The sequence below is a fragment of the Limanda limanda genome, chromosome 16, assembly GCF_963576545.1.
Source record: "Limanda limanda chromosome 16, fLimLim1.1, whole genome shotgun sequence".
NCBI classification, from domain to species: Eukaryota; Metazoa; Chordata; class Actinopteri; order Pleuronectiformes; family Pleuronectidae; genus Limanda; species Limanda limanda.
The window spans coordinates 7,826,247-7,852,094 of NC_083651.1; the positions used below are offsets into that span (position 1 = coordinate 7,826,247).

The 25,848-nt window shown below is 39.9% G+C and overlaps 3 protein-coding genes across 5 annotated transcripts; 2 read left to right on the forward strand and 1 right to left on the reverse strand.

The window, feature by feature from the left end:
• Window positions 1-813: 813 nt before the first annotated feature.
• On the forward strand, window positions 814-4,120 carry hsd3b1 (hydroxy-delta-5-steroid dehydrogenase, 3 beta- and steroid delta-isomerase 1). Of its 2 annotated transcripts, none has more exons than XM_061088925.1 (3): window positions 814-970; window positions 1,843-2,007; window positions 3,029-4,120. In XM_061088925.1, exons 1-3 carry the CDS (start codon window positions 820-822, stop codon window positions 3,835-3,837), a joined length of 1,125 nt encoding a protein of 374 aa, XP_060944908.1. In that variant the 5' UTR covers window positions 814-819; the 3' UTR covers window positions 3,838-4,120. The 2 variants fall into 2 exon arrangements, with proteins under 2 accessions (XP_060944908.1, XP_060944907.1); XM_061088924.1 differs by having other exon boundaries at window positions 820-979; window positions 1,852-2,007.
• Window positions 4,121-5,118: 998 nt separating this feature from the next.
• On the forward strand, window positions 5,119-15,154 carry pla1a (phospholipase A1 member A). Of its 2 annotated transcripts, none has more exons than XM_061087941.1 (11): window positions 5,119-5,582; window positions 6,634-6,883; window positions 7,604-7,781; window positions 8,581-8,689; window positions 10,310-10,411; window positions 10,554-10,646; window positions 10,797-10,979; window positions 11,985-12,074; window positions 12,289-12,394; window positions 13,585-13,740; window positions 14,275-15,154. In XM_061087941.1, exons 1-11 carry the CDS (start codon window positions 5,522-5,524, stop codon window positions 14,357-14,359), a joined length of 1,413 nt encoding a protein of 470 aa, XP_060943924.1. In that variant the 5' UTR covers window positions 5,119-5,521; the 3' UTR covers window positions 14,360-15,154. The 2 variants fall into 2 exon arrangements, with proteins under 2 accessions (XP_060943924.1, XP_060943925.1); XM_061087942.1 differs by having other exon boundaries at window positions 10,815-10,979.
• A 632-nt stretch (window positions 15,155-15,786) lies between these two features.
• On the reverse strand, window positions 15,787-23,986 carry popdc2 (popeye domain containing 2). The gene is made up of 4 exons (XM_061087967.1): window positions 23,408-23,986; window positions 20,692-20,800; window positions 19,216-19,669; window positions 15,787-16,659 (listed from the first exon to the last, which is right to left on the reverse strand). The coding sequence occupies exons 1-4, from the start codon at window positions 23,899-23,901 to the stop codon at window positions 16,577-16,579; spliced, it is 1,140 nt and encodes a 379-aa protein (XP_060943950.1). The 5' UTR covers window positions 23,902-23,986; the 3' UTR covers window positions 15,787-16,576.
• Window positions 23,987-25,848: the final 1,862 nt, after the last annotated feature.

Below are 25,848 nucleotides of genomic sequence, written 5' to 3' on the forward strand. Positions count from 1 at the left end.
CAAAAAATAATAAAGTCTCTAAAACTCTTTTTGTTGAATTCAATGAGCCAGTATTTTATATCTGTTGGGGTTTTCCTGACGTTGCCAGATTCTAAAATTGAAAGTAAAATAAACTATTCATTAAAACCTGTAAATAAAAGCCTTAAAAAACAGACTTAAAAGTATCATCCACAAACTGTTCTTAATCTTCCAAAAATATAATGACCCATGATGCAGAGTTAAATTATTACATGTAATTCATATCAGATTATTATTAATTTTAAAGTAGCTTATCTCAATATGGAGACAATTTAACTACCCCTTGAAAAAAAGAATGATCAACTCAAGCGGTTTACTCCATGATAATAAATCGTTATACTTCGAAAACTGGGTAGTTTAATCTTTTAAATACATTATATTTATTTGATGTGTTTTTTACACTGGACATTTTATTTTGTAAAATAACTTGTCATTAAAGCTGACAAATAACAAACAGGGATTAAAAAGATTTAATGTGAACTATTAAATTACCTCTTCCTCAAATCATTCATTTCATTTCAGTGAGTAACCCTGGTCTTGTTTTTCTGAGTGTCCCAGGCTGATACCACCACCTGAATCAAAGCAGCATTGACGTTGAAAAAAAGATTGTACCGTCCAACAACAACTGTCCCTGGCATATAAAAGGTCCATCCCACAGTCAGTGAAGCTCACATTCCTTCATCAAGTACCAGCGTCCATCCCAGTTTCTTCACACTCTTTTTTCTGAAAAGGCTCTTGAGGAGATCTCAGAGAAAAGAGCTTTGGAAGAGGAGGATTTGTTTGTTCTCTTTAACCCCGGCCATGTCTCTGGGAGGTGATGTGTGTGTGGTGACGGGAGCCTGTGGATTCCTGGGAAGGAGACTGGTGAAGCTGCTGCTGGAGGAAGAGACGATGGCTGAGATTCGGATGTTGGACAAACACGTGCAGCCTGGAGTTTTACAGACTCTGGAGGGTAAAATCTGTCTTTGTAGCTCAGATAATAAATTCTATTAAGATATGCAGCACATGAAAACTGTTGGATGAGGTTTTTCCTGATTTATCCATCTATCAAAACAACGTTAATATTACAGGATTAATCTGAATCTTCTAGCTTTTCCACCTTCTCTGTTTCCCCATGAGAACTGTGATGCTCATTTGCAAATATCACAAAGGTCATGACCACACTATGAATTATGATGCATTTTATATTCAGTTGAAAAATAACTACTCAAAAAAACTTGTTTTCAAGGGTCCGTGGCCAAAATATGCAGCAAGAACAAGGACAAGTGAATTAATGGGGATAATCATTGATAATTCGTTCTCAAATGTATCCCACAGTAATCAAAACTAAAGCTGTTTTATATAAGTGCTGACTACTTTAAGCTTTTCAAGAGATTTTTTTGTTACTGTGCAAGAACAATAACATTTTATGTGTAGCTAGTCTGTGGCTGCCTAATTGATGACACACAAAATGTAAGACTTTGAAAAAAGTAACAGAAAACCTATATATAAAACACAGAAAACACAGTGAAATACTTTATTATATATATTTATACATATATATTTATTCAAAAGCTATTTGCAGGAAACGGCACTAAAATGACGTCACAAACCTTGTAATGAAGCATCGAGAACAAGTGATTGCACAGATAATTTAGAATAATATTGCACTGTGGGGAGGTTGATATGAAGATAATTAATAAATAGATGCAGCAGTTTACATTTATTTTTTAATGGGATAACAACTGAATGTATTTTGAAGATAGCATATGCTTTATATCATTATTTTTGGAACACATGTATGTATAAGTATTTTTATTGTGTTGTTGATGTCCTTTGTGTAAGATTGTAGAGGCAGCACACAGCTGAGTGTGTTTGAGGGAGACATCAGGGACAGTGACTTCGTGAGGAAAGCCTGTCGAGGTGCGTCAGTCATCTTCCACACGGCCTCCATCATCGACGTGAATGAATCGGTGGAGTACAGTGAACTGTATGGCGTCAATGTCAAAGGTAAGGCGGAAAATGTAATCCATAACGAACACTAATTAGTGTTTATAGGGTTGCAAAATTCCGGGAATATTCAAAGTTGGAAACTTTCCATGGGAATTAACGGGAATATACGGGAATTAACAGGAATAAACAGGAATATACGGGAATTAACGGGAATAAACTGGAAATGTTGTGGGTAATTTATACTACCTGTATTTACCTTGTCATATACAGACATAAATATAAACATTTTGTTTTGTCATAGGCTGATTTGAGCCCTGAGGAAACTTTGGGCACTTGACTATATGCTTCTGCATCGTCTCATTCTTAACATAGGTCTTTGCACAGTATTTGCTAATGTACACAGCCTTTCCTTCTACATTGGATGGGGTGAAATGCCTCCACACATGAGATAGTGCACGTGGCATTGTTCTGTAGAATAAGATGAAAAAAAAGTTTGTAAAAAAACACTAATGCAATGCCAGAGATATAAATAGTTAGCCAAACTATTGCAATCGTCTGTAAACATATTTTACAATTGATGGATAAATGAATGGAAATAAGCTAGATGAACAGATGAACAATCCTCAATCAGCATGCTAATATATTTTCCCCAGTAATATCATCGAAACTTACCTGACTAGTCCTGCACACTACAGCAGGCCTCAATAGCCCTGCTGTAGAGTGAAGGATGCTGGGAATTATCTGTGCATGTGATGGAAGAATGCACAGTGGAGGGTTGAAATTCAACGTGCAGTGTGTACTGCATTCCATACATCTTTAAAATAGAGTTTTAAATTATGTTTTTATTGCTCAGCATTTCATTTGCGTAGTTTTTTTTTTTTTTTTTTAAATTCCCGAGCTAAACTTCCCATGGAAAGTTTCCGAAAAATTTACCAGAAACTTTCCGCCCCTTTGCAACCCTACTCACAGTCACTCAGAGAGAGAGGGAACTTGAACCTGGTGTATTAAGAAAACATAGAGAAGGGAATAAGGTCAATTATTTTCTTCTACTGAACTAAGGAGCCTCTTTCCTTTGCAGGAACGCAGGTTCTTCTGGAGGCATGTGTTCAGGAGAACGTGGTGTCCTTAATCTACACCAGCTCCATCGAGGTGATGGGACCAAACCCCAAAGGTGAACCCATCATCAATGGCAGTGAGGACACAGTTTATGACTGTACCTTGAGGTTCTCCTACAGCAAGACCAAAAAAGAGGCAGAGCAGAGAACCCTGCTGGCCCACGGAGAGGTGCTTCAGAACGGAGGCCGACTGGCCACCTGTGCCCTCAGACCTATGTACATCTTCGGCGAAGGGTGTCGCTTCCTGCTGGGCCACATGGACGACGGGATACGCAACCAAGATGTTCTGTTGAGAATGTCTCTGCCAGAGGCTCGAGTGAATCCTGTCTACGTGGGAAACGTAGCCGCGGCTCATCTCCAAGCAGCTCGCGGCCTCAAAGATCCACAAAAGAGAAATGTGATAGGAGGAAAGTTTTTCTTCATTTCCGATGACACGCCGCCGGTGAGCTACTCAGACTTCAACCACGTCCTGATGGCGCCTCTGGGCTTCAACATTCAAGAGAAACTCCGGCTGCCGCTCCACCTCCTCTACGCGCTCTGTTTCATTTTGGAGATCCTGTGCACGATGATCCGACCTCTCATACGTGTCGCCCTGCCGCTGAACCGGCAGCTCCTCACCATGTTGAACACGCCGTTCACCTTCTCCTATCAGAGAGCCAAGGATGATCTAGGATATGACCCCAAGTACAGTTGGGAGGAAGCACGCAAACGCACCATTGAGTGGCTCGCCTCAGAGCTTCCTAAAGAGAGGGAACGAATTACAGCAAAATGATTAAAAGTTGTCAACTGTCTCTCCTCAAATTGTTTGTCATATACAAAGGTTTTAACAAAGAAGGAGCTCAAATTGACTATTTGAAAAAATATTTTTTTCAAACACAACCTTTCCCTCAACTTAACCAAAGTAATTGTGTTACTTAAACACAACCCTGACCCTGGGTATTAATGCGTTAATGAATGTGCAGCTTTATTCATTTAATAAATGTCCTTACCTGAGCTGTAATGTTGCCCAAACCATGTCATTGAGAAAAACTGATTTTGCATTTTTTCCCACTAGGGGTCAAGGTCGGACATGTAATAAAAAATATATATAATTGTCAAAAGATGAAAACATAAACAGCGATGTAAATAGTTTATTGATTGAATTATTGCTTAACTAATGATTGACACAATAATTTAACAAAAAAATTTAAAAAGTTATCTCTATGTTATTTTTTTATTATCAGTTAATGATTATCAATAAATATCAATACATATTTAATTGTATATGCCTTTTAAATTAGCTCCAATCTAGTGACTTGGAAAATATCCATCATGATTCATGCATTTGTTTTCTCTGACAGTTGAACACTTCACATTCACACAGGAAGAATAAGCTGATTATTATCAAACCAATGAGCTGAGATGGAAACTTGTCGCAGCATCGCTCAGTGGTTTTCTTTTTGGCACCTGCATGTTTTTTTGCTTTTCAGTGCATTGTTCTCTTCTTTTCTTCCCTTCTCTCAGACCCATCTGACAAATATCAAAATAAAACCAAATGCATCACTTGTGAACTTGACCTTTTTGCCTCCAAAGAGAAAAAAATCAATTGTTCTTTGAGATTTGCAGCAAATACACATAACTAAGCTCTAAATCATGATTAACACAGAGCCAAACAAATCACTGCCAACTGTGGCAAATATCCTTGACCTATTTTCCTAAGAATGGATTGTTCTTTTGTGTGACTGCTCCAAAACAACTAGTTGTACTTGTATCTGGAGAGAAATATCACACTTATAATTAAGTACAGAAACTGCAGTGAAATTATTGAAATGCTTACGGCTGTGGAATTAGTATTGTTTCTATATATTCGCAACGAGCAGTGATTACATAAACCAGCATTGATGGTGGAACAATCAATCAGCTGATGATTGATTTCATTTAGACACAGCAGGATGACCTCTACACACACACACACACACACACACACACACACACACACACACCCACACACCCACACACACACAGTGCAGGCCAGAGTCCAGCTTTTTAGACAAACAGCCATTGAACGCCAATGAGGTCATTCATGTATTCACCGCCAGTCAAAGAGCTTCAAGCACTTGTCGGTCCAGAACAAACGCAGTCTAAGAAAAAAGAAATCTCTGACAGATGTGATGACTGGGTGAAAACACAGAGGAAGGTTTGTTGTGGATCGGTTCAGGCTCAAAGACGAGGAGACGCCACAAGAATCATTCAAAACATTTGTGTTCTTGGACTCTTTTTGGGGATTATGGATTCCTGCCTTGCTTCACGTCTGCTGCTTGCCAGTTAGAGGCTGTGTGGTCGCTGCAGAGTTACAACACTGCTTTGGATTTTCTCCAGCCACCAATCTGTGGCTGAGGAGAACAGCAGCATTTAGCACAGACTAAGGCTCCGGGCAGCTTCTTCTCTCCCTCATTCACCGCCCTGTTACTGCAGACATGAACTGGGAAGTCGTCCTCCTGTGTGTTTGGACGGTCTACATCACATCACTGGTAGTGGGTAAGTGAGATTTGAAGGACGCATCGAAGGACACATTTTCTTCTGCATCACTTCTTTTAGGAATTTGATTCATGCAGTAGCTTCAAAAGGTGCTCGAGTGGAACAGACAAAGCTTTGTCAGTCGTGTTATTACTCACACATTGAATGACTATGTAACACAGTATTATGATTATTTAGTCTTTGGTCTATTTATCCAATAATAAGAAATAAAACTTACACATATACATGAGTTATTGTTAATAAATAAAATACAAATTCAAAAGTAGGTCCTTTTTGAAGCCATAATATTTTCAAAAGTGTGTTTTAAATACATATTAATAACAATTTAGTAGCTGTGATAGTAGAAATAAATATTTTCAGAAACAAGAATAGTTGTTGGTCAGTGACTTCGTCCTTTTTTCCCCATAATGTTTCTTTCTACTTTGGCTGAGTTGGATTTGCATTATTAGAACATTAATAATACTAATTCAAAGTTGCACTTAGTTGGGATGGAGCACTTACATCAGTGTGATAACAACTACATAAAATGACGGAAACCATCTTAGTTCAAATTGAATTAAGTATGTACTTTTTAATTTGGTCCATTTCCCAGCATGGAGGTTTATGACATATACTGCAGCAGACCACCAGGGGTCGATCAAGCAGTTGGTTTAAATTATGGGAGCTGTCGTGTCAGCCATCTTTATGTACAGTATATATTTTATATTTGGAAAAGTAGTTAAGTCAAGTGGTTCGCAAACTCGGAAATCAAAGGCTATAAAAAGATAAGGAAATTGGTGCCAACAACTTAACGTATCACTTAAAAGTCAACTTAATGCTAACAACAACAAAAAATGCTAACAACTCAACATAATGCTAACAACTCTAAAAAATGCTAAAAACTAAGAAACACAAGCTCATCATAGCTTGCATGTATAAAGTAACTAAATATATCAAACTGCTAGCGTGACAAGCATTTGCAGATATAAAAAAGGTTTTGCACTTTATATGTAACATTTTGATATCCAACAACATTATTATGACTAATACACAATATATGACTAATACACAGTACGTGGGCAAACGCTTCCTTCTAATCAACCGGGTTTGGAGGAAACGCAGGGAGATGATGAGTGTGCCGACCTCAACAACACCACATGGAGCGGGTACCGGCAGCAGAGAGTCAAACTGCAGGTCCAGTACATGCTGCTGACCAGGACAAACATGGACTGTGCACAAACGTTCGACCAGGAGTCTCTCACCAGGCAGCCGTCCTACTTCAAAGCCTCCCGCCCCACCAAGGTCATCGTCCACGGATACAGGTGAGAGGAGGAGTCTCAAAGGCCCTGAAAACACCTGGACCACATGGACCAGTTCTAGACCAGGCCTACAACTACTACAGACCGAACTGGAAATTTATCAAATTGTGTACTAGGGATAAAAAAAAAAACACAAAATGTCATAGCACAATCAAGCAATTCAAATGAGTTAAATAACCCTTGTTGTTGTGTTTTCACAAATACAATAAAGTTTTAAAGATGAACTGTCCCATTCAGATTTGGTGTGCAGGTTTTATGTGTCTGTGCCTGAACCTATAAAATGGTAAATTACAACATGACATTTGGCCGGAAGATTTGTCATGACTGCAAGAACAGAGACTTGCATGCAGAAATAAGGGAAAACTCAAAGTTCAAATCAACAGTCCGAGTTATAATGGGGCCAGAGGTCGAACACAGGAAGGCAGCAGGCAATGCAAAAGCTACAGGTAAATATCACAAAAATCCCAAAACAAGCGAAGTCTAAAATCTGATCATAGCCACAAAAATTACTGGAACCATCCAGGAAATACCAGGAATTATCCAGGAGTCTGATTCACAATCTCAGTCACGCAGCTCAATTCCAGACACATTGAGGCCTCCTACAAGCTCAGATAAGTTCAATTTGAAGAGCAGCTCATCTTGTTGTTTTTAATTCTTGTTCTCCACCTGTCAACCTCATCATGGACCCACCACCCATGATCCGATCCGCCCCTGCCCTCACAGAGCCATGGGCAGTAAGCCATCCTGGGTGAAGGAGCTGGCCCGGGCCCTGCTCAGGGCCCAGGACGCCAACGTGCTGGTGGTGGACTGGGTCTACGGCGCCTCCTTCGCCTACAACCTGGTGGTGGAGAACTACAAGGAAGTGGCGTTGCAGATCTCTGTCCTCATCAACCAGCTGCAGGTGAGACAAAAGCCACAGAGTGGTGAGCTGATATTCTGAATTTATCTTTGATTTCAGAAGTTTCTCACATGACTTATTTATTTTGAAGCACTCCTCCTTTCCCTGCTGCACCTCATGATAATAATATTGAAATTTAATGTTGACTTCAGTTACAAAAGCTTTGTTCAATTTATGTTGGAATTCAGGGACTCAAAAGTATTTAATTGTTAATTAATTATTTATTTATGTATAATTTAATAATTTAAGTGAGCATTTAATGTTTTTGATGGGCCAAACACCATACATACATATATACAATATAAGTTGTCTGGAAAGTTTTTAGGTTTAATGTTTAAGTAGTTTACAGCTATTTTAGACGGATACTTTACTACCAGAGAACTGATAATAACAGTGACTGATATTATAAGCCAAAGTGGGCAGTGACCCCAAGACATGAAGAACTTCTAGTGTCCTTGGTCAATTTTCTGTCACTTTAACATTGTGTTTAAAAATATGTATATTTTTATTTATACAAATTAAATGTGTGTGTCTTTGAAACGTTTTCCAGTGTCCAGGGAAGTGATGGATCACTGGGGAAAGTTTACAAACTCTGTGTATTCTTCTTTTTGATGGATACAGAGGCAGTAGTGAAGTCAACCTGCAGGTTTCAACCCCTCTTCTTCTTGTGCTGCTGACGGAAATTTTCCTTCTGATACAAATTGCTTTTAAATATGATGCTGATCATAAGAGATGCTGCTCAACATCAAGTATAGTTCCACAGAAACACTTGAGAGCTTGACTGTCTTGTCTCGTCCAACAGGAACACGGATGCAAGCTGGAGTCCTTCCACTTCATCGGGATCAGTCTCGGGGCCCACGTCGCTGGTTTTGTGGGGACTCTGTTTGAGGGGAAGATAGGAAGAATCACAGGTGAGTGCGGATCAGTGTTTTTCAGGAGTGATCATCTCTCACAGTTCATGTATAAAGATCCTGATTTTAAAGTTCTGCTACACTGCTCCGGCTTTGTTTTAATATCGTCATGATTGCTGGTGATTAGGAGAATAAAAGCTGTCGGCTGTTGTGACACTGCTGCATCGTCTGGAGTCAAAATAAGGAGAGCAACAGTCCAGACTGTGAAGGTCTCCACAGCTCAGAAGTGACTGAGCCTCTCGTCTGTGGCAGCGTGACCTTGGAAGATTAGTGGCGCTGTTCAGAGGCTCACACTGCTCGTTCCCTTCAGTCAACACAATCCACAGCTCACTGGTTTATGTCGGCTGTTTAGTGCGGACACTCGTGTGAGTTAAATGTGCAGCTCAGAGGAGCCACAGATGAGGACTGTAATTCGAATTCTGGAATGTTTACAGATTTAATATATTTGGTTGCAAGAAATGTGTACTCATACCAAAAATACATCTATATTCCTGTATAGATTTCAGGTGGTTTTCAGTTGTGGTCGTTAAAACACTAGTTCAATACTTTTAAGAACTGCAAAACACCCTGAATCATTTTCTACAGTGATACAAAGTAACAGCAGATGTGAAACACGATACGACTGAATCCAACCAGACACATTTTCTTCTGTTTTCATTTCCTTTCTCTTGCAGCTGCCATGCAGAAAATCTCTGTTGACTTCACCCCAGTAGTTGTGCGCCATCTACAGATACTGATGCTTTATTACGTGATCAGCCTGAACATCCGAATCAAAACCGAGACTTGTGACATGAAAATAATGAGAAGCTTCACTTTACATTTAAAATGGCAGATACAACAAATCCCTACTCAGTGAGGCTACATCTTCTTTCTTCTTCAGCTCAGAGGAATAACGCTTGAGAGCAACTATGAAAGAAGAATGGGTTGTGCATCACTGAACACAATGTGAGCCTATACTACTAAATACATAAAGATAAAAGATAGTGTAATCAAACTTTTTTGTAATCGATCTTTGAGTTATTTCATATCTCCATCTTGTTGTGATGACACTCATGTCAATTTGAAGTTGATCTGATGTAAGCCCTGGTACAAGTACCTCAAAGTAAAAATGTGGAAAATTGCCAAAAAGGCCACTAAATGGAAAAAAGCAGGCTTCCTGTGTTGTATCAAATTGCACCTCTAGACTTACCTGTCTCGGGGGGCACCTTTGAGCCATTTTGCCACCCCAATTGAAAATTCCTCCAGAATATGTAAATTTTCACCATTTTCTAATTTTGGTAAGAATTCGAGCATGTTAAAGCCCTCAAAAGGCCAATTCATTTGCCTGAAAAAAAATAAAATTATAATCCTTACAATTTCAATTGACTGACTGTCAGTGCTTGTCAGTGCTCGGGCCCTAAATAAACCTGGATATGTTTATGTCATTAAAGACACAAACTCTATACCAGAAAGTTGCATTTGAAATAAAAACTGAGCTTCACAAGAGATTCTGAACTACCGACAGCACTGAAGAATGATATTGTTACATAAATGATCATTTCTCATGCAGGCTGTGAATTTCATGTATTCAATCCTTTAATTTCCTCCTTTCAAGCCGAGTTTTCCCTCCCTGTTGTCCAGGCCTGGATCCTGCTGGACCCATGTTTAAAGGAGCTGACACCTTTGATCGGTTGGACCCGTCTGATGCTCTGTTTGTTGATGCCATCCACACAGACTCTGACTGTGAGGAAACAACTTTATCTTTCTTTTCAAGCTGATAGAGCCCAGTGCTGCACAATGCATAACGTTGTTGTCTGACATTTTACCTCTTTATAGCATTAGATCACATGACAAAATGAAATGATGAGGTTTTCCTCTGCATCAGATTTTGGCATCTCCATCCCTGTGGGTCATGTGGACTTCTTCCTGAACGGAGGGATGGATCAGACAGGATGTGCCCGCTCCAGGTTCGCCTCAAGTACGTTCCACATGCTGTAGCAACAGCAGCTATGCTTCTTCAGACCCCTTCTAATCAACTTGTTACTATTAAAATATCAATTCTAACTATATAGATGTATCTATAATTCCGGAAACATCTGGCTCCCTTAGTGTCTGTGTGTGTTGTCAGTTCTCATCTACTCTCCAGTGTACGGTTATGTGATCTGTGACCATATGAGGGCGCTGCACGTCTACATGAGTGCGTTGAATGGCTCCTGCCCTCTGAGGGGGATCCCCTGCTCCAACTATGAGGACTTCCTGAATGGACAGTGTGTGGACTGTGATGTCTTCAAGGGGACGTGTCCATCTATAGGTAATAATGCACCAAAATTCTACTTTAATGAACTGTTCCACACATACTCACTATAAGTTATGATATATTTATGTGACATTGAACTTTTATTATTAGTCACTGAAGCTGCCCCTCTTTAGACAAATCTATGGAGGACAAATCCCAAAAATGTGGGGACCTTTATGCAGGATTTTCCAATCCAAGAATTTTATTCATCTCAAGGTACAAAGTTGTTATTTCAGGAAATGAGGACAAACCGTATTTTTCTTTTATCCTTTTTTTTCTTGTCATTAATTAAAGTATTGTCTCTGTTTCTCTAGAATTGTACTAAAAATTTAATGTCAATAAATATAAAAAGTATAGTGATTTGAAGCTCTTTTCCTGAAGGTCAAATAACAGACATGTTTTACACATTATTCTAACAAAAAAAGTACAACGAAGGAGATAAATGTTTAACATCTTCCATAGATTCATTTTAATCATATTGTAAATGTTTATGACTGCATTTAAATAGTCAAATCTATTTTTCTTGATTCGAAAAAACAAAATAAGAAACGTATTTTCTTCTCAGCAGCAGTGACGGTAGCTGTAGCTGCACTGTAGCATCAGTGTGATATAACTTATTTCTTTTTAACAGATGGATATTGACTCCATACAATCTATAACTGTTTCCACCATTACAACCAGACATGAAACTCTCTGAAACACCACACGAGCAGTGGAAGTAATTGATGTTTTCCTTCAGGATGTAGAGAAACAGATGGGGTGAGGAAACACCAGCACATAAAGGAATAGAGGTTAAAACTGCGTATCGTGTTTCAGTCTAAGTGTCACCGGTCGATATAACTGCACTCGCGCTGCAGCTCTGCTCTCGTCACACAGCAGCTACTGGCAGCTTCTTATCATCTCAGGCCCTGATACGCCAACACACACTGATACTGTGACGTACACGGAGCCCTTTCTTATATGTGACATACAAGTGTGACCCTCATTCACATTATATGTGTGTGTGTCTGTGTGTTTTAGGTTTATCAGAAAACAGTGGGATAGCCATATCTCCAATCCCCAAAGAGCAGAAGCTGTTCCTTCTCACGACCTCTTCGCCACCTTTCTGCAGTGAGTGTGTGTGTGTGTGTGAGAGATAATAGTTGTGGATTTATTACTCTGAGAACAGGGTGGCTTGCTTCAAGCATTTCAATAGACTTTAGGGCCCCAAGGCAAAATTGGCTCTTTACCAACAGTCAAGAAGAAGAGTTTTTATGTTTGTTGTCATTTCGACAGCTGGAAATGTAAGAAGGTAAAGAATGTGTGTTGTTGTTCCTGTGCTCAGCTCATCACATCCTGCTGGAGCTGGAAGTTTCTCGACTGGATAAAAGCGCTGAGGTGGAAGTGACTCTGAGGACTGGGAACCTGGGAACAGAGCGGAGGCTCAGGTTGTACGTACCACACCTCTGATTCCACTTTTTCAAGTTCTACAGGCCAGAATAATAACTTATAATATAATAATCATAGCAACTGATTGGTAGAGTTTTTCTTAAGGTAGCCAATCCTGCCAGATTACACATATCAATGCAATTTCTTTGTACTTTGAAATTTAGATTTCTGTTTAAAATCAACATTTTATAGCTGGAACCATTTTTCAATCAGTTAAAGAACCTCACATAATAATCTGAAGTCATTCTTAAAACAAAAGTGCCAAATGCTTTGCTCAAGCAAAAACAAAAAAAAGCATATGAAAGTAATTGTGATTTACAGCCATGCAAAATGATCCTCTTGCACAAAAAGTCTGCATGTTTGACCCTCTGCTGTCGTACATGCTGTTGACAAGGAGAGAGGACGAGTTGAGATCCTGTTTCCAGACTTTTACAAGAAATATAAACAAATACGGATGTTTACTGAGTTACTCTGAGATTTAATTAAAGATGGTGACTTTAAGTTGACTTGATGGAAATCAACACAAACAGCCACAAATCTGATGCATAAACTCGCTTTGTAAGCAAATGATGCAAAAAAAAATCGTCATTATAATGTAAACTCTAATCTCTCAGCAACAATTTCAGTGTGACAGGCAGCGTTCTCAGAGACTGTCTTTGTTCAGCACAGACTCTGACAGACGCTTCTCATCCCGCAGCTCCAACTGTAATCATATTTCTTTACAGAAGAGGCGAGTGTGCAGCTTCTATTTTCAGACGCGAGGTACTGTATTTCTACTGTAAAGAGCCGGCCAGGTGCAAGATGCTGAGCCAGAAACGCTGAGAGAGGAGAAGTGTCTGTGCACAGGTTCAATCTAGTTCATGAAAACATTTTTTCACCTGCTTTTCATTTACTTTACCGGCGGAAGAAATAAATCTATTTCTAGCGCCGACTTTTTTTGTGTGCAATATTAGATTTAATCAAATCGAGCAAACACGTTGAAGAAGACACAACAACACTAATGGAGTCAGTCTGTTGTATTCACTTTAATTGGCAATAACCGGAAGCAAAGCTATAAGTTTTAGATTCTTAAAAAGAATATGACACTGGCCCCACAATAACAATAATGTTGGAGGCCCCCTGTTAGTGCAGATCAGCCCTTGGAAACTGCCACTGGTGATGAATATGACATTATTCCAATGTTCTGTTTCAGTCAGACGTCTACGACAGTGTACCGGACGGTGATGGCTCATCCCGTGGCTCTGTGTGAGATCTACTCCATCCAGCTGAGGAACACCGGCTCTCGGTTCTACAGGCAGGGAGACATCCACTTCAAGTCTGTCTGTCTGTCCGGGTTCCCCTCTGTCAGGTATACAGGACCAGACATGTATAGTTTAACTGTGCAAGATTTCACACTTCCTCCTCCTTGCATGGGCGAGTTGATCCTTCTGCAAAGTTACTCAGACAGCGTCCAGGCCTGTTTCTCTCAAGCCGCAATTGGTTGGTCGAGCCAGGATCACTTCTGCACAGACTCTCGCTCCAAATTACGTCAAAAGCACAAGATGGCAGTTGTTACATCCGGGATATTTGAACAGTTTATGGTTCATATGTACTGAGACGTCTAGCACATAACTGTCCGGGCATCCCTTAAGTCCTCGTGCCTTAAACATCCCTGATTTGATTCTAGCCAGGGTCTATGTTGCATGTCATTCTCTCTATTTGCCTTTTAAGAAAAATAATCATCTTAAAAATACAGTTATAAAGAAAAATCGTGACAAAATAGAGACCCCACCTGAACCACTTTGGTCTTGTACAGTTTTGTCCAAAGTTTGTGTTAACCTATGTTTAATAGCTACTTTCCGCTCAAAGTTTAACATTAACATTACATGTGTCTGTGTTTCAGACGAGAAGATCCGTTGTGCATGAACAACGTCAACGTCAGACGAGGACTTCCTTGGTCTCATGACTTTGTGCAGGTTTGTGACTGACGGAAGAGAGAAATCTGCTGAATAAGACAGTGGAAAAAATATATATAATAATGAATATGTGCTGAAGTCAGCCATCGGGGCCAACATGACCTCTAATGCACCATCTTATCTAAAATTATATGTAAATCTCTGTGGAACCACACTGAGAACCACACGCTGTTCTGGATTTACTCTACTACACACTCAAAATGCAAATTAGTCCCACTGTTGTTCGCCTCCTCCACTGATTTCACATTGAGAGAAATAAGTGATTTGAATCCTTATTTCTGATTCTGTTTGTTGTTATTTAAACTTTGCCTCTTAGTTCCTTCCTTTCGCCTGAGGTGTTCTTTGTTCCTGTTGTCTGGTTTTGTTCCCAACATCTGTCTTACTTATGAACTCCAGGCGACAAGACTCTGTTGTATTTAGGGATTCTGGCAATAAATGGTGATTGCTCTTTAGGGTTTTCCCATGTTGATATTTGAATGTTTATTTACCAAAATAAAACTGTAAAAAACTGTCAATAAAAGCATCTTCATGATAGTTTACTGTAATCAACGATTGGGGAAGTGTTTAGCTACCGTTACATAAATCCATAAAAATAACAACAAGCTTTCGGCTCTGATGGCAATGTGACACCAAACACAGGGCGGCTGAGGCTCAGGAGGTAGGGACCAGAATAATGAAGGTTCGATCCCCAGCTCCTCTAAATTCCAATGTGCCCTCAAGAAACTGAACCCTGAATTGTTCCAAATTGTTCCAAATTGTGTAAATGGGTAAATATTGCTTGTAATATAAAGCGCTTTGAGTGGTCAATACTTGTGTTGTGACTTTTTTGAGTATTGCATTCATATTTTGATTTTAATTATATCATCTAATATTCAAATCACAGAAAATCCGATACACCTTCACTGCACACAAACATCTTTATGGAGAAATCTTGGCCCCATGAGAAAAACCTTTTACAAACACTGACTGCGTCCTTTTAGTCCCATCTCTCTATTTGGGAAGATAACAACAGACAATTCACCTTGTGAATCTGTGTATAAATTCTCAATTAATTACAAAATATAAAATAAAAAATATATCGCCAGAGGAGAAGTGAGAGGTGGTCGTACATCATTTGTTAAAAAGCATTAATTTCTGCTACTGAACCAAGAGTCATGGTGCATTCAGGTAAATAACAACAACACATGAAAGTAACTGAGAAAATCTACGTCCTGAACTTAATATTTTCCAGATCATAAGAGAATGATTTGATGGAGATTTTCCTCTTTCATACACTTATACATCAAATCAGTTTATACTAAATAAATCTAAATTCGTCATATCTAGAAAATGTCGTAAAATTGTTAACCAACTTAAAAGAATAGTTAAATTAGCCAAAACGAATAAATAACGTTTTTTAATTAAACTTGATAATTGTGTTGATTTATCTTTGTGTCACCACTTCAAGTAATTTTTTAAGTTGGTCCAACAGTTTTCTTATTCTAGTGAACTTAAACCTGTGCAGTTAAATTCATTCTCTAAATACAAGTGAATTTCTGTGAATTAAACAACAAAAGTCCCCAACTCAGGTGAAGTCAAGTCTAAATCAAACAATCGGAGATCCAACATCGAATATTAATGAGATGGAAAAAACATAAAATCAGATTTTAAAACATTACAATAACTTTTCAGGCATTTTATGTGCTGGTGATTGACAAAGTGAAGGCTTGTCTCTCCTTCCTGTCTCAGTGACAGTTACAGATGAAGGTGTTCTTGTGATTTACATTTGGGTTTAACTTATTGTTAAAAGTTAATTATTATAAATATTTTAATGTTGGATACAGAATCTCTTCCTGTTCAACGTTCTGTCTCTTTGAACATTTAATCAACTCGCTCAGGTTTTAAATTGTACATTGTAAAAATTACATGTTCATTTAAAACAGCCAACAGCTTTTAAAGCACATTTCAGAGCCTCATTTATGCCTAAAAGTTGCTTCAAAGCCATCATGACAAGACTTTTAGGCAAACTGATTATAAAGTTAATGGGTGATACATATATGCTCCAAATATTGATTGTTGCAAAATATAAATTTTGCATTTTGGCATCGGGGAGAGGGAGGAGCACCTGTTTACCATACTCAGGACTGAAGATGTGAACTGAGCGTGAGGAGGAGGAGACGATAAGTGACATGTGACACATTCATTCGACTGCACTGCAACATATATCCGTGTTTCCAGGAGAGACTGTTCTCACAGCTTGGGAGTGTCGGTGGGAGCCAGCGGCGCTCTGCCTCTCAGAAACCGAGGCGGTAGATCCCGGTCGCTATCACCTCCTGGAAGAAATTCAGATCTTTAGTAAAAATCCTCTTCTACACGTAAAAATCAAGCCTAAATTTAAACTCAATCATATTACGATCCAAAGTAAAGTACTCATAATGAAGAATGATATATAACAATACACTATTTACATACATTTCTCGTCTTCTAATTGTCATCGCTTCTGTCCAGCACCATATCAAGTTTAGGTGTGTGTGATTTTGTAAACTTTCTGAATGGGTGTTTGTCATGACATCATTTTACTGAGCTTGTTGAAAACCTACAAGAAATTAGAACCAAAATATCAACTATGATCTCACTGTATCTACATAACAAGCCCAGTTTAAAGGTTCAGTGTGTTCAGTTGTCATAACAACTCAAAAGATGTTTAGTTTGTCCAGTCTGGGCTACTGTAACATGGCAGCCTTCACATCTCCTGATGTGAATATAAAGTATTTCATTATGATGGGCTCCATTGGGTAAAGATAACAACAATTCTTACAATATAGATGAAACACAGTAGTGAAAACATTCATAGGATTATGTTATATTCAATTGCTGCCAATAGATCATTTTCACCTCAATCTTACACACTGGACCTTGAGGAACGGATGTCAAAAACACATAGCTGCATACATTTCACACTATTTCAATATTTTCTGCTGAACATTTGTTGCTGCTCAAACCGAAATGAAGGGACTATCAAATAGTATCCAAGGGTTCAAAGTTGTGGATTCACGTTTTGCAGATTGGAGAAAATTGAGTTGCCACGAGGTCTGAGTTTTGAGCCTCCTCTGTCTGAGCCGAAGTTGTGTTTCTTCGCTCTGTGATAGATTTGATCTACGGCCTCACAGCCGCCCTGCAACCTGAGCCGGACATTAAACCAACTATCTGGATATGAAATATGATGCTCCACCTGTGACTGGAGGGCTGGTAGAATGACAGGTGGGGTTGAGGCGGGGTGATGAACACATAAGCAGACAGATAGCCAAGTGGTTAGCACACTGGATTAAAAGCGCGGCATTGAACTTTTTGGACATCCCCTGAATTCCCAGGCTCTAATCCTCGTCAGATGAGGACACAGCTGATGCCGCTGCTTCCCCCCCCCCTCAGTCGGATGTCTGAAAGCAACATGAAGCCGCTCTGCACTCATTTGCTGTAAAACTGTTTTTACTGAGCAGATCTCTTCTTTCTGAGAGGACACTTTGAGCTCTCCTACTGCACCAACCAAGACTGGCAGCTTGAAAAGGGACTGAATTAGAGCAAACAAAGATTTTAATCCTAAAATATTGTTTGGAAAATATAATAATAATCTAGATGTTCCCAAAGCAGAGGAGCCCAACAGGAAATAATTCCCAACAACATTTCATTTCAATCTACAGCAAGAAATTGTTTGGTATAGATCCTTAAAAACCAGCAAAATCAAAACACAGGCTAATCATTTACATTTGAAAGTTAATTTGTTTTGACTCTCAAATGCTTAAAAGACAGAGGAGCCATAGCATCAGATGCACAAAACACAATGACTATATAGATATATCACAGCAAAGATTTCTTCTCTTATGACAGAGAATAGAGCAGCACAACAAATCAGGAGCACACATTCATAATATCATGTCAAACTGATTGAATTATAAATTGGCAATCTAATAAAATCCTAATAGTTTACTGTATAATTTGATGATTAGAGATCTGATCAAATCACATCATCATCAGCGCTGTACACCTTCAAATTTACATTTTATAAAAAATAAATTGTAAATTTGTTGATGATGTGATATATTTCAAAGTTCCAGAACAAGCTAATAACTAAACCTTTCTAATAAACCATTATTTTTTTACTGTTTACAAGGTCAAGAATGAGCATTAAAACCTTGATTTGACTGTTGTGTGTGTCATTGTGTTCACATTTAACCCAGAGGTGCAAGACTGCTTGAAAATTTAAATTAAAAAAATAGTCCATAGTTGCTGTACCTTAACAGTTAAAAAATCCTGCATTTAAAATCATACTTGAGTTAGAGTAAATAAATATTATTGTACACAAATTATAGTATAATGTGCAAAATATAGATATTTTAATTGATACTTGCCATTAACAAGTAGTATTTTAATGTTTTAGATGGTTGAGGTGGATTCCATGAACTATTATATCTTAATGCTTAATTAATTAATAATTTAAAATGTTTTTATGGAGATTATACTTTCGGCATGTAATGTTTAAGTCTGCAAAGTAAGTGGTAGCTACAGCTGTCAAATAGATATAACGGAGTAACAATAATGTATTGTGAATAAATATATGCCCCCATATCTACCATTAAATTGATATTGCCCTATGTGTCACGACAAAGCCAGGGTTAGTAAAAACTGTGCACCTCAAGCCATGCACACACACGCCCCCTCCACACCACTCTCCGCCCAGGTGAGGTACTTACATGTAGCTTAAGTGGTGACCCAGTGTGTTAGCTCCAGCACCCTGCCCCTCTACCTCAAATAATCCCTCTCACTGCCATAATCCATTAAGGAGCCCGCCACATCAGCAAAGTCCTCCAGGACCAGGCTGGTGGAGTCCTCACCAGAGATCGGCTCCGGGTCCGACGCCCAGGGGTGCTGGTACCGGTCAGGCTGGGAGGGCCGGGGTTCGTCCAGGTAGGGCTTCCTTGGTCCCTGCAGGTACGGCTGGAGGGGCTGAGACTGGGCTGGGTCGGACTTCTCGTAGGCAGGCACCTGGTCTTCATCCTGCTGCTCAACTTGTTGCTCCTTAGGGACGCCGCCATCGCTGAAACTGCCGCCCTCGCTGCCCTGCGAGGACGGGGCCAGCACGTGGTAGAGACTGGGCAGGCGGATGTCCAGCAGCACGCCGCTCTTGATGTAGAGCTTGCTGTTGAGGTTGTAGAGCTTTTCTGCAATGTCATAGCCCAGCATGACGGAGAAGAGGCGGGCGATGTAGCGTTCCTTTGAGATCAGCATGTAGAGGCGGCGGCGGCGCCATGAGATGTAGCAGGAGTCCTCCTCTGCTGTCAGGGTCACCTGGGGAGTAGGAAGGTCAATGTGTTTTCTCCGATCAATAGTTTGTGCAGGACAACATAACAGTTCATCAAAAAAAAATGGACCGGAAATAAACTGCTACCTAGACATAAACAATGATTTACAATTTTTGAGATGACAACTTTACAAATGTTTTAAAAGGAAAGACATTATGCAAGTTTCAGAAATGTTTGTGTATCATCGCACCATTTTTTTAGACATCAACGACATACACAATGCATTTTGGGGAATACACTATAGGTAAACATGCATTTTGTTTACAAGAAAGGCCCCAGGGAATTCATTTCAATGTAAAAACACATAAACAAAGATAAATTGGTATACAACGAACTCTTAGTTGCAGTCCTTTTCTATTTGAGGTCCAATGTCATGGCAAGTTCTTTTTTTTCTTGAACTGAATTATTCTGCATCAACAGGATGCGGAAAAGACAAGACAGAGGACATAATGTCTACGGCTGGTGAGTCATTTCAGCTCCTTCAGGAAAAGTTCATTTATCATTCTAATGCCACTCTCTGGCCTGGAGATGTCCGCTTATTGAATTTACTTAAAGGGATAGTTCACCCAGAAAGGAAAATTCACTCACTACTATGCCAATGGGTGGCTGGGTGAAGTGTTTGAGTCCACAAAAAACTTTGGGAGTTTCAGGGGTTAACAGTGTAGCAGCCAAATCCAATAAATTGAAGACATTAGTGAATTATCTTCAGACGTGATAAAACAACAGAAAAAACACAACATACCTCCATACTCCGACAGAAGCAGGAGCAGTATGGAGGAATGTTGTGTTTTTTTTGTTGGTTTATTACGTCTGAAGAAGGAATCACCATTGACTTCAATTGTATTGGATTCTGCTCTGACAAAGTTTACCCCTGAGACACCAGAAGGGTTTTGTGGACACAAACACTTCACCCACCCCCTCCATCAGCATGGGGTGCATTTTTGAATTTTTTAAGTTAAAACATGTAATCAACTTAAACGTCTCTGCGAGTTGAGGCCTGTGCAATACCTGGAACTTTCCCTCCTCGTTTGGTCTGAGAGACTCCCACTCCGGAGAGTCGAGGAACTGGTGGCGGTGGATGTAATGCAGGAACTGGCCCTCCAATGATACATTGATCCTGAGAGACAGAGAGAAACAGAGACATGGCGTTGAAAAGAGAAATAGGGATTTTTCTGCATTTTGAACTGATAATAGCTAGCTTCCTCTTCTGCCTCTCCACACACAGAAATCATAATTAAGGGATATCGAGGCATTCCTCCTTCTCTGGGAAGTTTGATTTAAAAAGGACACAGTTTCCGCAGAGTGAGATAATCCAGCACACGCAACATCAGGACTTCATTCAGGATTACATCACAAGTGTCAAAGTTTGTTCTATCCTCACTTTGGTGTCATTTCAGTGCTGCAGACGATCTGCTTCATATCAATCACCTGACATCTGCACAGAGAGATGGACGTCTCCTTCAGGAAATAATTCTTTCAAATAAATATTCTCCACCTGACTTTGTCCTTTCTTAGGTCATTGTTACAGCAGTTGGTACTTTAAGAGGGTATTCTTAAAATTAAATGGAAGTAAAAAATAAATTGTGAGTGAGCATAACTGGTATTCTGTTTTGGCCAATTTTTAATTTTTGAGAATCTATTAATTTAAGCTTGAAATATTGAGGCAGAGAAAATAATGTATTTTTTATTTAAACTCTTCACATCATTGTTAATTAAGACAAAATGTTGGGACCTAGAAGAACATATAATTGGATTGCCTGTACAGCAGTTCCACCAATTTACAGCTATGTTGCTGCAGTGCATTGTGGTCTGATTACCCTATAAGGAAGCTACACAGTCGTGGACAGGGATCTCCACCAGGGAGTCCCACGCTAAAAATGTCCCTGTTACACCAGGGCCTCCGGGGGGCAGCTGTGTGTCGTGTCGGTGGCTCGATCCCCGGCTCCTCCAGCTCACATGTCGTAGTGTCCTTCAGCAAGATACTGAACCCCAACTTTCCCCCGGTATGTTGTCTGTGTATGAATGTGTGTGACATAAATATGCTGTATGAATACGTGTGAATGTAGCCTGCTCTGTATAGTGCTTTGAGCTGAATTTAAGTGCTGGGGAAAATGAAAATTATGGGTAAAAAAATCTTATTTTGACTTAAAATGCCTTTAAACGTATAGAGTTCCAGAGGCCTCTCAGGTAGAGTAGAACATTGACATCAAAACTAGCATGGCAGATGTAGGGTGAGTCTAAACCCATTTCTAGACATGATTTCCAGAAAATGTGGTCTGGACAGTTTGGGGAGTTTTTTACATCTGAACAATGCAGCAGGAGATTCGGCCAAGGTCGGACAAGAAATGTTTTTTTGAGTTTGGTGTGGAAGAACTTGGCTGGCGTGCACAAGCAGAGCTCTGACCTCAACCCCAATGGAAGAAGCCAGAGTTGTAGAACATTAACACCCATGGTGGTGGAATGAAATGTTCCAACAATCACGTCTGTGTGTCCACATGCTTTTGGCCATGTGAACAAAAGACTCTTGATGACACATTAAAAATGGAGCTGGTTAAATCTCAACGTTTGCTTATCTTTAAATCTGAAAAGTATGTCTGTCGAATACAGGCACAGACCCAAAAAAGCATATGCTGCACATCTAATACACAACTATCTAAAAAATGCAGAAAAGATCTCCTCATTGTTCCTTTGTCTGTTGTTTAAAATGTGTCTCGCACACCCAGAGCAGTCGACATTGGGTCCAACCTTTAATTCAAGGTAAGAGGAACAGTCACCGTCCACTCTCCATGTCCTAAGTACAAAGATATCATTTAACCAGCTGGCACTCTGCAGGGGGACGACACACCAGTGAGTCACAGACAAAAATACTCTGTTTAACATTTCTCTTGTGCAGGCTCCAGAATAGTGAGATCTAACACAGCTCTACTTTGAGGATGTTTGGATGAAGAGGATACATTTCCTGTGACGGCTGCACGCTGCCAACAACTGAACAAAAATAGAAACTCAGCTCTGGAGTAGCCGGTTGAAATAGGAGATTTCTTCAAAAAAAGATTGGTGTTATCTTTAGCTTTAAATCAATAGATTCTACACTATGTCTGTAGTAGAAATTGGTGAGCAGTAATATAATAGTGTCATTGATATCTGCAACAACCAAATGCTTTTTTCAAATCAATTAAATGTCAAAACTACCTCTCTCAAAAGCCTTAAATTGTCCATTTACTATGTGAACATGTATAGTAAGTCGGAAAATCATAAAGCAATGAATACCGAAGATATTGTGAAAATTAGAAAATGATTGTTTTTGCAAAAGACTGCATCAGAGAAATGTTTGTTAGTGGAGGTAGGTACTTTAAGTCAAGTATTAAAGTATGATTGTGTAAAATATGTAAAACTAGCTTTCCTCTCATAGAAATGTTGTATGATCGTATAACAACGATCTTAAAAGGTGCCACTAGCAAAAATTAGCAGCTAAAGAGCCAGATATTTCCATCAGCAGATGGTAAAGACCAAAAGAAAGCTAAATTAAGTAGGCATTAAACTTTCATTCAAGGAGTGGACGTAAACACATAAAATGCAATGCTTATGTTGCTCCATGACTGTGTTAATAAGCTAAAGTTGTAACTTAAAGGGTAATCCTAAATGTGAGATGTGTTTTCACTGGTTAGTGTTGTGTGTTGGTTCTATTCTCTGGAAACAGACGTACACACACATGCACACTCCCCACCTCCCAGACAGCAGGAAGGAGAGCTGGTCGATGGGCGTCTTGCCCTCCACAGCATACGTCTCTCCGGCCTTCAGCTCCACCGCCTTGTTCTCAAACGCTCTGGCTATCTCCTTGAACACCTGGACGGGGACGCCCAGCGGCAGGTAGACCGCCTGGTAGAGGGAGGTGAGCGTCTCGCTGTGAATGCCCTGCTGGTGCAGTCGGTGGAGGAGGTGGCAGATCTGAGCCAAGCAGGCCAGCAGCAGAAGCAGGTTCCAGGTGAAGACATCCAGGCCGCACATCGTCATCCAGCCCCACAGGGTCAGGCACCCGAAGGCCGGGGTCAGGAAGCCAAAGATGAAAAGGCACCCATAGGCCCCACTGCCTCCCATGTAGCCCAGGAACATGATGGTGTTGCCCAGGTGGTAGATGGCTCCCTCGGTGTTGTTGGTCCAGCCATCGCACAGAGGGGCGAACAACAAACTGTCCAGCAAAGTCGAGTTGTCTGCGCTCATGTTTGAATCTCCTCAAAACAGACTTCTTGTCCAACTCAGTGTTTCGGTTTGACTCACAGCTTGATCCAAAATACCGGCGAGAAAATGTCAAACGTTTGTTCCCTGGAGTTGCAGTGGGAAAAACCTTCAATGTGAAGAAGTTCTCACGACTCTACTTGTGACAGAAACACAGCTGGAATGGCTCTTCTTCTCCTCTCATTATGTGTCCCTTTGCTCTCTCCCCTCCGTCTTGTGCCCTCTGCGTCTTCCTGTCGTCTCTCTTTGCAGCGCTCTTCTTCCTCTCGCCGGCCGGCCCTGCACCGTCGAACCAACAGCTGGAAGAGAAAGGACACGGGAGGGGGAGGTTGCCGATTGAGCCCTAGAAGGATAACCATGTTTGGAATTGAAACCCAAGGAGGGAAGAGTGGTGGACGGAAAGCAGGCCTGCTACTTAACATAACAGAAAGAGAAGGCGAGAGAGGGGCAGGAAACACGAGGGAGGAGAGGGACTAGAAACAATTTCTGTCAGAGACTCACAAATGGTCGCACACATTTGTTGAGAAAGTTCCTCCAGAGCTGCAGCACAGTTCAGTTCATGAGTCCGGTTGACTCCGTGCAGAGTGTGGGGATCTGCTGGGGAATATTTAGAGGCACTGAAATGAGTGGAATGACAGCACAGGTCAGATTTCAGGTATAAACACCCGTCAGTGCCACCAACGCCTTCATGTCTCAGTCACGAGAACTCTCCCAACAAGTCAGTTCATTAGAAACACATGTTCTCTGCTTTGTTTACTTTGTTTAGTTTTATCGGTGTACGGCAATAAACAGAATGTAATACAAATAATAGTCCGAACAAAAAACAATAAATATAAAATTTATTTAAACAAATGAGAACCAGCTGGCTTTCTGAGGTTGAAGTTGGTACAATAGGAAAATAATTGAGGAAAATAAGATTGTGATCCTTGTGATGTGGGAGACACATTTTATTCTGTAATCTGTTTTCACTCATTTTATGCCTGATGAGTTCGTGTTTCATGAACGGTAAAATATTTTTGCAATGCAGATTCTTTATTTTTCTGTAAGGGTGCAGCCTCTGGAATTATTCAAACCAAATGTTATGCGACTTAGTCTTGTTGATAGAATCATTTGGATATTCACTGCATTATAGATCTGATATTAGTTTCATATACATGCAGACTGGGCATATTTTGAGTATAAACAATTTAAAACAGGTCATAATGAATTTGTACTGAGCAGATGTTACTCAAGTCAACTTCCACCTTGCTGTCAGACATTCACATTAGATCCCTCTTGTAAGTGGTGACGTCTGAGTGCTGAAACATTTTCCATAGAAAAAAATGATAACCTTGTCTCAAATATTGAGCTTTAAAGTGTTTCTAAAAATTGCAAAGTTCTACAATAAATATTTTGCAACAATGGACTAAATGATCTGGACACTTGAGTTATCATTGCTGTAAATTAATAGTTGGTTTATATAATATATATCAAAATACTGCTCGAGTTCAGGCACAAATTAAGCTACTCAATTCTATGCAGACCATTTTAACACAATCACAACAGTCTGGTGTGGTAGACTTAAGAATCGATTTAAATCTAAAACAGGTATATACACACTTGTTACTAATTGCAAGCGGTGGATCACTTGCTAATGGAAGTTGTGACAATGTAAGTCACTGTAAACAAGTCTTAAAATACAGACATCAATTAGTCCCTTCAAAGTTTGCAAATGAATGTCAAGCCAAGTGTCCGCTGCCCGGCACACTTCAGTAACACCGACACACTGTAGAGAAAGAATGCAGATAGGGCAAGTATTGACTTTGCAGGGGCAGGAGTTATTTTTAAGCCTAAGTGCATACCAGTGACAGCAACTGTGGCAAGTAACCGATCACAGGCAGAAAGGACCTTCACTGCCGTCAGGAGCTTTAGATGAATCCACTCCAACAACCC

Excerpts from the sequence above, each read along its gene's own strand:
- hsd3b1 (XM_061088925.1), top strand. The coding sequence starts at position 820 with ATGTCTCTGGGAGGTGATGTGTGTGTGGTGACGGGAGCCTGTGGATTC. Across the intron at positions 971-1,842 it reads AGTTTTACAGACTCTGGAGG|ATTGTAGAGGCAGCACACAG; the intron begins GTAAAATCTGTC and ends CCTTTGTGTAAG. Across the intron at positions 2,008-3,028 it reads GTATGGCGTCAATGTCAAAG|GAACGCAGGTTCTTCTGGAG; the intron begins GTAAGGCGGAAA and ends TTTCCTTTGCAG.
- pla1a (XM_061087941.1), top strand. The coding sequence starts at position 5,522 with ATGAACTGGGAAGTCGTCCTCCTGTGTGTTTGGACGGTCTACATCACA. Across the intron at positions 10,647-10,796 it reads CCGCTCCAGGTTCGCCTCAA|TTCTCATCTACTCTCCAGTG; the intron begins GTACGTTCCACA and ends GTGTGTTGTCAG. Across the intron at positions 10,980-11,984 it reads GGGGACGTGTCCATCTATAG|GTTTATCAGAAAACAGTGGG; the intron begins GTAATAATGCAC and ends TGTGTGTTTTAG.
- popdc2 (XM_061087967.1), bottom strand. The coding sequence starts at position 23,901 with ATGAGCGCAGACAACTCGACTTTGCTGGACAGTTTGTTGTTCGCCCCT. Across the intron at positions 20,801-23,407 it reads TCCTTCCTGCTGTCTGGGAG|GATCAATGTATCATTGGAGG; the intron begins GTGGGGAGTGTG and ends TCTGTCTCTCAG. Across the intron at positions 19,670-20,691 it reads ACGAGGAGGGAAAGTTCCAG|GTGACCCTGACAGCAGAGGA; the intron begins GTATTGCACAGG and ends CCTACTCCCCAG.